Source organism: Xyrauchen texanus, chromosome 1, assembly GCF_025860055.1.
Source record: "Xyrauchen texanus isolate HMW12.3.18 chromosome 1, RBS_HiC_50CHRs, whole genome shotgun sequence".
Lineage (NCBI taxonomy): Eukaryota > Metazoa > Chordata > Actinopteri > Cypriniformes > Catostomidae > Xyrauchen > Xyrauchen texanus.
In genome coordinates this window covers 44679380-44694215 of record NC_068276.1, presented here as the reverse complement: position 1 = coordinate 44694215, position 14836 = coordinate 44679380, and the positions used below count along the sequence as shown (strand labels likewise).

At 43.5% G+C, this 14836-nt stretch overlaps 1 protein-coding gene across 1 annotated transcript in view; it reads left to right on the top strand.

The window, feature by feature from the left end:
* LOC127659863 (neural-cadherin-like) overlaps nucleotides 1–14836 on the top strand; it is a 422183-nt gene that overhangs the window by 146819 nt on the left and 260528 nt on the right. Inside the window, exons 5-6 of the mRNA XM_052149856.1 lie at nucleotides 10959–11070; nucleotides 13071–13320. Coding sequence (XP_052005816.1) covers nucleotides 10959–11070; nucleotides 13071–13320 — 362 coding nt within the window. The remainder of the gene's footprint in view (nucleotides 1–10958; nucleotides 11071–13070; nucleotides 13321–14836) is intronic.

Genomic DNA, 14836 nt, shown 5'->3' with positions numbered 1-14836 from the left:
TTTTGCATTCCCTCTCAATAGATTTATCCATTCCTTACAAAAACTAACCATTGTTTTATTACAGTATCCAGAGTTCAACTATGGTTTTTGAAACCACAAACTTTATAATGGTTTTATTTCAGTAACCACATTTTGACCATAGCATCTGTAGTAAAACCATAGTAATACAGGAAAACCAAAACCATAGCAATACAAGTTATAATCACCAAAAAACAAACAAAAAACATGGTTACTACTACACTTCATTCATGGTGCATGTACCATGGCTTTTAAAGCCTTTTTTTTACTTTCTTAAGGGGTGGATTAAAAATATTGCGAGGAAACAGAAAACGTATTCTGAGAGAATGCAAACTGTTGTGTGGGAACACAAAACTTATTGTGAGACAATGCAAACTGTGGCAAAGGAAAGCATAAATTATTGTGACAGAACGCAAAACTGTTGCAAGGGAATTTAAATTTGGCATTTAATTAAGACGAGTGGATGATAATATTTATGTTAAATATGCCTTCAACTAAAATTACGGTCACTTAGCCTGCAAAAGATAATTGAAAGGGTTGTGGCATTCTGGAAATTGTAAGGGCAACAATTTAGCTGAAATCAAACAGATGCCCCGCAGTCCTTTTACAATAACATTACCCCTGGAATCTCGCCTCATCAAGGCTTGATCTGTGCTGCTTATTGATCCATACATTTGTCCTGGCCTGAGGCAGCCCAGCCAAGAACCTAGCTTTCAGCTGAGGGATCTCACACAAAAAATTGTATGGCCACAGTGTGTCTGACTGCAGATTGTGGGAAAATAGGCCATAAAGAAGAAAATGCTGTAAAGACTGGCAGGCACTTTTGACTTCAATGAGATGTTTTCCAGAGAAATTTGCCTGTTGCATTCTTTGCTTTCAGCCAAAGCAGCTCTGCCTGTCATGCTGAATTTACTTTGTACTCTTCTCACATCTCTGTGTCTAGTGATCCCTTAAGAAACTGCATTAAAGCAAGAATGGCAAATAAAAACAAGTGACACAATCTCAATCTTATATATATATGATACACTCACCTAAAGGATTATTAGGAACACCTGTTCAATTTCTCATTAATGCAATTATCTAATCAACCAATCACATGGCAGTTGCTTCAATGCATTTAGGGGTGTGGTCCTGGTCAAGACAATCTCCTGAACTCCAAACTGAATGTCAGAATGGGAAAGAAGGGTGATTTAAGCAATTTTGAGCGTGGCATGGTTGTTGGTGCCAGACGGGCCGGTCTGAGTATTTCACAATCTGCTCAGTTACTGGGATTTTCACGCACAACCATTTCTAGGGTTTACAAAGAATGGTGTGAAAAGGAAAAACATCCAGCATCGCGGCAGTCCTGTGGGCTGAAAATGCCTTGTTGATGCTAGAGGTCAGAGGAGAATGGGCCGACTGATTCAAGCTGATAGAAGAGCAACTTTGCCTGAAATAACCACTCGTTACAACCGAGGTATGCAGCAAAGCATTTGTGAAGCCACAACACGCACAACCTTGAGGCGGATGGGCTACAACAGCAGAAGACCCCACCGGGTACCACTCATCTCCACTACAAAATAGGAAAAACAGTTGAAGACTGGAAAAATGTTGCCTGGTCTGATGAGTCTCGATTTCTGTTGAGACATTCAGATGGTAGAGTCAGAATTTGGCGTAAACAGAATGAGAACATGGATCCATCATGCCTTGTTACCACTGTGCAGGCTGGTGGTGGTGGTGTAATGGTGTGGGGGATGTTTTCTTGGCACACTTTAGGCCCCTTTGTGCCAATTGGGCATTGTTTAAATGCCACGGCCTACCTGAGCATTGTTTCTGACCATGTCCATCCCTTTATGGCCACCATGTACCCATCCTCTGATGGCTACTTCCAGCAGGATAATGCACCATGTCACAATGCTCGAATCATTTCAAATTGGTTTCTTGAACATGACAATGAGTTCACTGTACTAAAATGGCCCCCACAGTCACCAGATCTCAACCCAATAGAGCATCTTTGGGATGTGGTGGAACGGGAGCTTCGTGCCCTGGATGTGCATCCCACAAATCTCCATCAACTGCAAGATGCTATTCTATCAATATGGGCCAACATTTCTAAAGAACGCTTACAGCACCTTGTTGAATCAATGCCACGTAGAATTAAGGTAGTTCTGAAGGCGAAAGGGGGTCAAGCACAGTATTAGTATGGTGTTCCTAATAATCCTTTAGGTGAGTGTATATATATATATATATATATATATATATATATATATATATATATATATATATATATATATATATATTACACTGTATACTGATCAGCCAAGGCACCTGACAAGGGGTGGGATTTATTAGGCAGCAAGTGAACAGTCAGTTCTTAAATTTCATGTGTTGGAAGCAGGAAGAAATGGGCAAGCATAATGATCTGAGCGACTTTGACAAGAGCCAAATTGTTATGGCTAGACAACTGGGTCAGAGCATCACCAAAATGGCAGGTCTTGTGTGGTGTTTGTGTTATGCATTGGTTAGTACCTACCAAAAGTTGTCTAAGGAAGGACAACCGGTGAACCGGTGACAGGGTTATGGGTGCCCAAAGCTCAATTATGGTCAGAATGCCCTTACTGACCCCTATCACTTCCGAAAGCATTTACAAGGGGCATGTGAGTATCAGGGCTGGACAATGGAGCAATGGAAGAAGGTGGCCTGGTCTGTTGAATCACGTTTTCTTTTAGGTCATGTGGGCAGCCGAGTGCAAGTGTGTCATTTATCTATGCGATAAACTACGGGAAGAAGGCAGGCTGGCGGAGGCAGGGTGCTTCTCTGGGCAATGTTCTTCTGGGAAACCTGGGGTCCTGGCATTCATGTGGATGTTAATTTGATACGTACCACCTACATAATGATTGTTGCAGACCACGTACACCCCTTCATGGCAACGGTATTCACTGATGGTAGATAATGCGCCCAGCAACACTTCAAAATTTGTTCTGGAATGGTTTGAGGAACATGACAAAGAGTTCAAGGTGTTGACTTGGCCTCTAAATTCCCCAGATCTCAAATGCTTTTTTTTTTATTACCGTACTCAGTTTGCTATTGCTTTTTATATATATATATATATATATATATATATATATATATATATATATATATACACAGTCAGGTCCATAAATATTGGGACATCGACACAATTCTAATCTTTTTGGCTCTATACACCACCACAATGGATTTGAAATGAAACGAACAAGATGTGCTTTAACTGCAGACGTTCAGCTTTAATTTGAGGGTATTTACATCCAAATCAGGTGAACAGTGTAGATATATATATATATATATATATATATATATATATATATATATATATATATATATACAGTATATATATATATATATATATATATACTGTATATATATACACTGATCGGTCACAACATTAAAACCACCTGCTTACTATTGTTTAGGTCCCCTTTGTGCTGTCAAAACAGTGCCAACCTACATCTCAGTAGCATTCTGAGATGATATTCTTCTCACCACAATTGTACATAGTGGAGTTACCATAGACTTTGTCAGTTCAAACCAGTCTGGTCATTCTCTGGTAAATGGTATGCACTTATTGTGGTTACCATAGCACTTTTCACAGTGTCCCATTCACACACACACACACACACACGCGTGGGCTGGGAATCGAACCACGAACCCTGCGAATAGTGGCCGACCTGCTCTACCACCTGAGCCACAGCCGCCCCAATCAGAGTAAATTCTAAATACTGTTTTGTGTGAAAATCCCAGGAGATCAGTAGTTACAAAAATACTCAAACCAGCCCATCAGACACCAACAATCATCCATGCGATAATCTAATCAGCCAATCATGTGTCTGCAGTGCATTCAGTCATGCAGAAACAGGTCAGGAGCTTCAGTTAATGTTCACATCAACCATCAGAATGGGGGAAAATCGTGATCTCAATGATCTGTATCATGGCATGATTGTTGGTGCCAGAGGGCTGGTTTGAGTATTTCTGTAACTGCTGATCTCCTGGAATCACATGCAACAATGTTTACACACAGCAGCCTCTAGGATTTACTCAGAATAGTGCCAAAAACATAAAACATCCTGTGAATGGCAGTTCCCCTTCTGTCGCTCTCTCCACGTTGTGTCAGAGAAGTGACACTAGGGGTCTCTCTTGAGCGCCGATATTCACCTCTGGACTATGAAAAAAGGCCAATGAGAGTTGGCAACCAGTATTTGCATGTCCCGCCCCCGGACATACGGGTATTTAAGCGGCGCAAATACGGGAGTTCATTCAGAAAATTTCTTCGGAGCCGATGGTCGTGCATGAACTCTGCTGCAAGTTACACACCAAGTTCCTGGTTAATCCTCTGACGCTCTGCATGCTGTTGGATCTGACGGCGCATAACAGCGGCTTTCTCCTTCGTGCACGGCTGTGCATTCTTGCCCCTGGGTGCTTCGACAGCGCAGACAACTCGAAAGAGTTATTCTAAAAGAGTAATTTCGCTCTAAAGAGCAAAACACAGCGGCGTTGAATGTCCTTCTCAGGACGCGTCTTTTTAAAGACGATATTTCCGCCCCTGTGTAGTTTCTGGATGTGGTTGATGTCTCCCCACCTCTGACGGTCATAAAAACTGCCTTGCATTCCTGGATTGCGATCACACGCAGGCAGCGTTTTTATGAATGGTCTATGTTTTCAGTGCGAGAACATAGCCATGACAGCATTGCGGTTGTAGGCTTTCTCTTGTAGTGAGAGAAAGCCGCTTCAGCGCCCGCGCTCGCCTCCTTCCCACGGGATTGAGGCAGGCGTCGTGGCGATGAAAACGATCTGGGGACAATGACGGGCTCCGTTTGCCGGGTGAACCCCTCGAAACCCCCGCCTCCCGGCATGCTTGCTTGTTTCTGTCCGAGCTCGGATGAGCATTCTCTCCAATGGGTTATGTTTTCAGTGTGAGAACATAGCCGCGGCAGCGCTACGATCTCTGGTTTCTCTTGTAGTGAGAGAGAGCCATCTCAGCCGCCCCGTGCCTCGCCTCCTTCCTACGGGATTGAGGCAGGCGCCGCGGGCGATGGAGAACGATCTGGGGAGAATAATGGGATGCTTTCGCCGGGTAAATCCCCCCGAAAACCTCCCGCCTCCCCGGCACGCTTGCCTGCTTCCCTCGAGCTCGGGATTACTGCGGTCCGCTTAACGGCCTACCGTCCGGTCCCTCGAGCTCCCCAGCATTGGATGATGCATCGGAGAGCGTAACAGCGGCGTCGGATGCGGATAACTCGCCTGGGCCGCCACCTTCGGGTCTCCGCCCAGTCTGAGCCTGACGCAAGAAGGTCCGCTATGCTTCCCTGGGCTTAATTGGTTCCGCGGGCATGTGCGCCGCTCACAGCCGCGCCCCCCCCTGGATTCCTTCCCAGATGTGCATGACGAGCTGAGCAAGCCCAGCTTCCTCGCTCCTCCGCTCTCGCTACCCTCGGTGGTAGAACGGTCCCAGACTGCTCCCCCCTGCACGCCATGGCCCCCTCCTGCAAGTCCACCGGGCCAGGGCACTTCAAAATCTGCACTTGGGTAGTCCTGTTCTTGACGTGCTGCAGGAACTGCACTCAAACAGTCGATGGCCACTCCGTGGTCCAGAAACGCAACGATGGACAGGCAGTACGGGAGGCAGACAAAGCACACTTCCTCAAACGCCCCGTCTCCCAGCTCCGTCCATTCGGCGACACCACTTGACGACTTCGCCCAGCAGTCCTCAGTGGTGAAGAAACAGACGAAGGCTATTTTCAAGCAAAAAAAGCATCCTGCCCTGCCGCAAACCTGCCGCCAGGGGCCATGCTCTGTCTGCTCGCCGAGGGTGTCCTCCTGCGGCTTTCAAGAAAGAAAGAAAGTGGTGCTCCGCCTCAACTAACAAGTGAGTGGGCCCAGCTCTCAGCCCCAGCGTTGAGCCCCCCGCAGAAGTTGTACGCCCATCATCTCACGGACCCCCTTGAGGACCCAGAAGGCTCCCAGGCGCTCCTGAGATGACAGACCCAGAGACTGAGATGTTAGCTCCGGAGCTGGTAAGACCACTCCGTTCCCTGGTGGAGGGCCGGGAGGAGAATTTTTTGTTAAATTCGTTACACTCTATAGAGCTATTTCCTTGTTGTCTCTGGGGTCACCTGGCCCGCAAATGCCGTTCTCACGGCACTCTGCTTTCAGGCCTCAACAGTCCCGGCTCCATGGACGCGGTGTCCCGCGGTGTACCGGAGCCTCGGGACGCCACGTTGCCTCCCGACGCCGTGTTACCTGTTCCGCACCGCTGCGAAGCCCCGCCAGGTACGTCCAAAAAACTCATCCCCTTGGTGCCCCTAGCACGGAGCTTAGAGGCGTGGCTTTCATTGCCCAACCCATCACGCTGGCTGCACCGGATCATTCGACTCGGTTACGCAATTCAGTTTGCCAGGTCTCCGCCCCCCTTCGTGGGCGTACATTTTTCCGCAGTAATTTTCTCGGTCTGGAGTTAGACTCAGTCTCAATGACAGCACGTCTCTCCAACGAGCGTGCTCAGTCAGTGCTGAAATGCCTCGCTTCCTTCAAGCCAGGCGCCGTGGTCCCGCTAAAAGGTTTCCAACAGCTCCTGGGGCATATGGCATCCTCCGCGGCGGCCTGGCTTGAAGGAAGCGAGGCCTAACCTGTTCCCCTCCTGGGATCTCTCGGTCATCCTTACGGGACTCCAGAGACCCCCCTTGAGCTGCTTGACTCAGTTGGACTCAGGGCCCTCTCTCTCAAGACCGCCCTGCTGATCGCGCTTGCTTCCATCAAGAGGGTCAGGGACCTGCATGCGTTCTCTGTTTGCAACGCTTACCTGGAGTTCGGTCCGGCAGACACTTTCGTGATCCTAAGACCGCGACCGGGCTATGTGCCCAAGGTTCCTACCACACCCTTCAGGGATCAGGTAGTGAACCTGCAAGCCCTGCCCTGTGAGGAGGCAGATCCAGCCCTTTCACTGCTATGTCCAGTACGTGCCTTACTTATCTACCTGGACCGCACACAGAGCACTAGACGCTCTGAGCAGCTCTTCGTCTGCTTTGGGGGACAGCAGAAAGGGAATGCTGTCTCCAAGCAGAGACTCGCCCACTGGGTTGTCGACACCATTTCCCTGGCTTATCACACCCAGGCCGTGCCCCCCCCTTTTGCGGGTCCGAGCCCACTCCACCAGGAGTGTTGCATCCTCATGGGCACTGGCTAGGGGCACTGCCCTAGCAGATATTTGTAGAGCAGCGGGCTGGGCAACACCTAACACTTTCGCGAGATTCTACAATCTCCGAGTTGGGTCAGTATCGTCCCGTGTTCTCTCAGGTACCGAGCCCGTAGAACTCAGTGGCACGCTCACGATCTGACCGGGTGAATCGCTTGCACCTAGCGCCCTTCCCCCTAACCAGGGGAAACAGTGCGCCTTCATTCCCAGGAGATCTCAGGTTTGGGACACTGGTTGATTCCTCCCTAGCCCTCGTGGGTCGCAGTTCAGTGGAGGAACTCGCCGACCCAAGCCACTGCGGGTACCGCAAGCTACCCTGCACTGGTGTAGGTGCTCCACAGGTAAGGCCTCCTTCGGAGTCCCCCTGTGTGTAATGCCACGGTTCTGTCCCCTCTGGTGAGCGGACTCCCGTCCTTCCATTAGGCAGTCACGGCTGCCTTGGTTGCCGTGCTGTATGTTCCCCCCTCTATAGGCTGGATCCACCACCGCACCGACTTTTCCACATAGGCCCTAAGTCAGGCCTCTGATGGTTTTGCCACTTAAACTTGCCTCCCCTCTCGGGTAGGCATGGCCTCCGCAGGGTCTTCTCCGCCCTGAATAAGGGCTAAGACCCCCTTCCCTCAATGCGTGTAAGGGCCCCTGCCTAAGCTGCTCTATGCGAGAAACATAGAGAGAAAAGAGGCCCGGCCAGGCTTGGCCTGTTCCCAGGTTGGCAGCCAGCACCTTGTTCCCCCTTCCGGGGTAACAATAAGGAATCCTGATGGCTTAAATGGGGCATTGGGCAAGGGTACGTGCAGCCTGATACAGTTGGTCGTCCTGCACGTAAGAATACCTGCTCGCTCCTGTATCAGAAGTTCATGTACACGGCTCAGCGCGTGGCACTTTTATAAGTGGACCCCTAGTGTCGCTTCTCTAACACAACGTGGAGAGAGCGACAGAAGGGGAACGTCTAGGTTACGTATGTAACCTCCATTCCCCGATGGAGGGAACGAGACGTTGTGTCTCCCCTGCCACGTCGCTGAGCCGAGCCACTGTTGTGGCGGACCATTTCCGGCTCCTCAGAAAAATCCTGAATGAACTCCCGTATTTGCGCCACTTAAATACCCGTATGTCCGGGGGCGGGACATGCAAATACTGGTTGCCAACTCTCATTGGCCTTTTTTCATAGTCCAGAGGTGAATATCGGCGCTCAAGAGAGACCCCTAGTGTCACTTCTCTGACACAACGTCTCGTTCCCTCCATCGGGGAACGGAGGTTACATACGTAACCTAGACGTTTTTTGAATGGAAACGTTTTGTTGATAAGAGGTCAACAGAGAAGGACCTGATTGGTTTGAACTGACAAAGTCTACAGCAACTCAGATAATGGCTCTGTACAATTATGGTGAGAAGAATATCATCTCAGAATGCTGTTCTGAGATGCAGGTCGGCACAGTTTTGGCGGTACGAGGGGGACCTACACAATATTAGGCAGGTGGTTTCAATGTTGTGGCTGATCAGTGTACATCCATTTCAATATTTATTGTGTGAAAATTATTCCTACAATTTTTTTTTTTATACTTCTGTCCAACAATTGAAATGTGTATGTTATGCAAAAAGTGTGAAAATAATATTTTGTGTATTCAGGATATGTACAATTTTAACTACGAGATTTGCAAGACAAAGGAGTGTGCCATATATTAAATAAATAAATGAAATAGTTTTTTCCATCCCATTTCCATGACAGTAACACAATACAGAATTTGAGATGTGGTGGAAATAACATTGTGATGATAATTTTTATGATTGGTAAGTTTCAGAAAAAATGATAGAAATGATATAAATCCTCTTTTAGGTCTAAAACTATAAAAATATTGAACAATATTTTAGTCTGATCTGATGTCCTGGTTTCTTTTTATTATCCGTTTTATTGTCAACAGTTCAAATAAGCAGTCTCTTATAATCACTGGCAGTAAAACTTATAAGACTTCTGGTGGACTGTCTTCTCAATTTTTAGCATTTTCTGACAAAGTCTGTCTGTTTTCATCTCTCCATTCTCTTAAATTGAAGTAAGTAGTTATTAAAGACACTTAGCAACTGCCAGGCAGCTTGAGCAACAATGGCTAGGGAAAAAAAAAAACCTCACAATGTGTTTTTCCTTCTCCAGACAGCAACCTTCAGTTTAATTCTGTCTTCTGGGAGGTATTAGCTGCCCGTTTGAGTCGTCCTGATGCCTTTGGGACTAATCAGAAAAGAGCTGAAAAAAAAAAAAAATAAACAAATTTGATATTGGAGGACATGAACTGGTTTCAGACACAGATGCTTGGATATGTAAGATCATTTACTCCTTGACACCAAATAATTTGCAGGAAAAGAAAGAGCTAATTGGATAAAATAGGATGTTGGTTAGAAAAAGTGGAAGGATGTGGTTGTTTTTTTTGCTTGTTAGAATGACCAGGCAAGGCAATTTCAAAATAGCAGCTCTCCTGCCTTTTATGAACGCTGTGGACAGTTACATTGACTCCAATGCAGGCACACCTTATTAAGATCCACATTCTAAAAATGATGTGTATATGCTCCACAGTTTTTTAAATATACATTGATACATACAATAAGCATTTTCTGGATAAATGCTATTCTTTTCTGAAAATATTGGTCATGCTTAGTCTTGCCATTTATTTTTGTTAATTTAAAGTAATTCTGAACAGTAATTTAATCAGCTGATTAATGTCTTGACAACAGCACATTACATTGCAATGAACAATAAAATTAAGGTAATCTATTTTATATATATGTTCATTTCTTTTAATTTTTGGAAAAATGTGTCTCTTTCTGATCCCACAAATTTGTTTTTTATATAAAAACTTGACTTTTCACTGCCTATATCACATAGCACACAGAATCACTATCATGTGAACTTTATGTATATAGATAGAGATATAAATCAATATTCCATCACAGTGGATGCTCTGAATAAAGCATTAAAAAGACAAAAAAAAAAATACAATTAATACAGGCATATGCCAGTGTTCTTATTCAGACATTTTGAAACCATAATATCGTCTTAATATACTACTAATAATAACTCCTTATATTTACATATCACATTTCTAGGCACTCAAAGTGCTTTACATATTATAGAGGGACTCTCCTCAACCACCAGTGTGTAGCATCCACCTGTATACTCACCAGCTATTGATGGAGAGGAGAGTACATTTATGTAGCAAATTCAGGGTTGGGGATTATTAGGAGGTCATGATAGATTAGGACCAATGATGTAATTTGGCCAGGACACCAGGGTACACCCATACTCTTTCACAAGTTTTAATGACTACAGAGAGACGGGACCTTGGTTTAACATTTCATCCAAAGGATGGTGCCTTTTTACAGTATAGTGATCCCGTCACTATACTGGGGCATTAGGACCCACACAGACTGCAGGGTGAGCACCCCCTCCTAGCTTCCCTAATACCTCTTCCTGCAGCAACCTTAGTTTCCCCCATGAGGGTTAGTGGGCAACCAGGGAAGAGCTGCAGTGTGATATGGCTGCTAATGTATGACTATATTTAGATTTTAACCTGAATTTTCTTGTGCATGTAAACACAGTTTTTGCTTAAATCCTCATCTACCATGCTCCCTGATAATTCAAGAAACAAAATGTTAAGATCTGTGCCTTTTGTTCCTTTAACAAATCTCACCTCCCTGTTTTACACCTTCCAGCTACCTTGAAACACTTTTCTTTTGTTTCTCACTAGGTGCAGGTGATCATTACAGACGAGAATGATTGTGTTCCAGAATTCCTGCAGTCCATTTACAGTAAAGACGGTGTCCCTGAGACGGTCACAACTGCAACTTCACTCCTGCAAGGTAAAGTTGTAGACCTGTACATCATTACACCAACTAAAATGATCTACAAAAAACACACATATACAGAAGACAAAGTCTATTTTTCACACACAGACACAAAACATGAAAATACATCCTACTCTTTGTACAATTATTTTTACCACCACTTCTCCACTGATGTGGCCTTTGATATCTCTGAATTGCACATTTAATCTGGAGTCTATGTTCTAACTTCTGAGAGTGCACTTGTAAAGCACTGAATGGAAAACATGTGCCCTCAGCTATGATGAAAAAGGGCTTTTCTATTCTATTTAAATGACACTGCTCTCAAATCACCACAGAAGCATGGAAATGATGGACAAGTAAATGCAGAGGACAGACAAATCACATTAGCAGATAATGCAAAAACAATGCCAAACAAAGCAGAACAAAACAAACACTTGGAAGTCACCATGAAACAAAAGGCTAGTGATGTGGCAAATAGCAGGTCTTGGCAGATATTTTGAAAGCTTAACATAGAGACTTTTGGCAGAATGGGAAAGGTGATGCAGTGAGGTGTGCAGCAGATGTGCTGATTATCAGGTGTGCACAAATGGCATCCACACACGCATCTAGGTGGGCTTCATGATATCTCTACTAAACACAAAATACCCTCCAATCTACTCAGAACAACAGAGGCATGGCTACATTTCAAGGATAATCCCTAACACATGGCTATTAATCTAACATTCATAATGTATGAAATGGACAATTTATAATTTAAGGTTCTCTGGGAACTGTCTTGGCGTAATGGCTGAGGTTTGCTAGATTTTTATTGCTGTGAGTACACTTTAAAATCTACTATAATTGGATTAGGATTCAGTTTCTCATTATGAAATCATTCTATTTAATTTGCTACGTTCTTCTTTTACTCTCCTATGTGGAAATTATTTGACCTCAGTGCATTAGATGGAATAGTGTGTGTGGTGGAGGGGTGTTAGGAGCCTTCCACAAGGACTTGTTAAGAGGAATGAGGAGAACCTGATTGAGCACAGGATGTGTAATTAGCACACACTCTCTTATGTGTTGCTGTGGAGAGCACTGCAAAGTCAGTCATACACCCAGGGTTAGAGAAAATGAGTGGATTCAAGAACCTGCATGAGAACTTGAGTCACAAATGAAAGGTACCAGAGAGAGAGAGAGAGAGAGAGAGAGAGAGAGAGAGAGAGAGAGAGAGAGAGAGAGAGAGAGAGAGAGAGAGAGAGAGAGAGAGAGAGAGAGAGAGAGAGAGAGAGAGAGAGAGCCAGAGCCTTCAAAATATCACTGGTCATTGTGGAGCCGGAGAACAAAGAGTCCAAAACTGATGCCTCATAAAGAAATCCTCAAAAAGTGGCCTGCTGCTGAGTTTACTTTTTTTGCCTACCTATATATAATTCTTATTCTTCTTGAGAAATATTCATACATTGACCTGTTTGAGTAAAATAGCCATGACTTTTGCTCTGCTTTTCTGTTTAGTTTAATTTTTAACCTCCCTTTAAACCTTTTCCAATCTGGCTGTAATATTTTTGAGGTGCAATCTTTATAATATACAAGTCAGCATAATTGTTGTTTTTCTAAACTGCAAAATCAAGAAAACTGAACTTCAAATAATTATATATTAATTTTCTGTTTGTAGACATTAGTGAGTCGATTTTAAAAGAAACTACTGTACATGATGCGTCCTAGTCTGAACTTCATTTGAAAAAGGCTCACACTTTATCGAACAGCTTTTCATTCTACTGTAATTGTCAGATTTAATAAGACTCACAGCTTGGGATCTTTTGATTGTCAGTCATGTATAACCAGTCTAGTCATTAATTTAACAACTGCATATGCTCAATCTATTTACACAGGGAAGCTCAAATAAAAATTGGTCCTATTAGCTGATACTGCACCTCTCTGAGGTACTACTTCTTTGTGTTAACACCTACCTCGTCTCTCTCTCTCTCTCTCTCTCACTCTCTCTCTCTCTCTCTCTCTCTCTCTCTGTCGTTTCTTTGCAGTTTCAGCCAGCGATTGTGATTCAGAACAAAATGCAGAGATCACATATTACACACTTAGTCCAGATTTCACCATTTCAGCCCATGGCACCATATTCCCAGCTGGCCGTTTGGATTACGAGAGGCTTAACCACCTGTATGAAATTGTAGTGATGGCAGTGGATAAGGGTGAGGTGCCCCGCACTGGTACGGCCACTGTACGTCTCCGTATGGCCAATGTCAACGATGAGCCTCCAGAGTTCTCACAGCCCGTGTAAGTTCTTTATCTTAATCACCAACCTTAGCCTCATGTCATGACCTCTTTACAAATTTGATAATGGAGACCTGTTGTTTTTATTCATAGCATGTCCCTGTAAGCAACAACCTCTTTAAAGAGCAAAGATAGTGTTATCAGGCTTAACATTCAACAGTTTAATTAATGTATGTTTTCCTAAAAACACTACTCTGCATATTTCTAACCCATTACCATGGGTTCACTTCCAAACTTAGCTCCCTGTTCACATCTGGTACTTTCCACAATTTTGGAAATGTATTGTTCCTTTAATACATTTTAAGAATCCAGCTATGTCAAGAATATTTTTAATATCTGTTGTATGACAGGAATGAAATATATTTTCTCATATCAACATTTAAAAATGTTAAGACAATAATGTTTTTCAGTTGATAATATATTTCGAAATAATACAGGAGGCAGCTACTTTAAAACTGTAGCTTTCCATGCTACAAGCTACTCATTCTTTAAAGTTGTGAAACTACAGCAAAGACACTCTTTTGAAAAGATGTGAGCTCCACTAAAAGCTACAAACAAATGTAACTTACTACTTTGAAACTATTTAAGGGGCAATATCTTAAAAAATATATACTGTAACTATTAACAATAAACAGCAATCACCACTGTTTATATAGCTGAGTGAAAAACATAGTGATGAAAAACAGTATTTAAGTAAATATTCAGCTGCAAAAATAAGACGTGAAATTCAAATTAGAGATTGTGGTACAAGGAAACAAATGAAAATATAGCTGCGAGCAGCAATTTACTGGTCAAGTACTGAAATGGGCTATAGGCCTGCACAATTCACTGTACTGTGCCAAACGGCCACAACATTAACAGCCACAAAAGAGAGATACCAAGGTGAGAGTAGAAAAGGACTGCAAAGTGAATTTTATTACAACTATGTGGTTTTCAAATGAATTAAGAATAATGCTAAGTATATCCTAGTTGTATTTAGTCCAATGTGAAGACCCATAGATGAACAGTACAATTTTAAACCGGTCCTATGTGGAATTTTAACACTCAATAGTTCAGGTTTTAGTCCAGAAATGTACACTCTCATTTGATTTATCTCAATGATGACAAAGAGACATGCCAATTTTAGAGTCAGCACATAAAAATGTTGTTTAGTTATCCTTTGAACTTTTGAAGTGGTGCTGTCTCCAAACTGCTTACATACCCTCAGAACATGATGTTGATAATGCATATGAATTTTCTTCTTAATCCAACAAAGCATTAAAAAGAGACTTACATTTTTCTTAAACTTTAAAATGGCAGAGAGACATTATGAAAGCCATTTTGATATGAAAAATGTGCATCATCAAAATCCTCATGACCCAATGCATAGATATCAACCTCATGATTTTAGGCAAAACTGTTTAAAATGTATGGCAAAAATATATATTTTTTTATATTTCTAGTCCCATAAGTGGGACTGTCACCAAACCAAATAACCACGATTATTGTGCACTTCAAATTCCATTCACATTTGACTGTT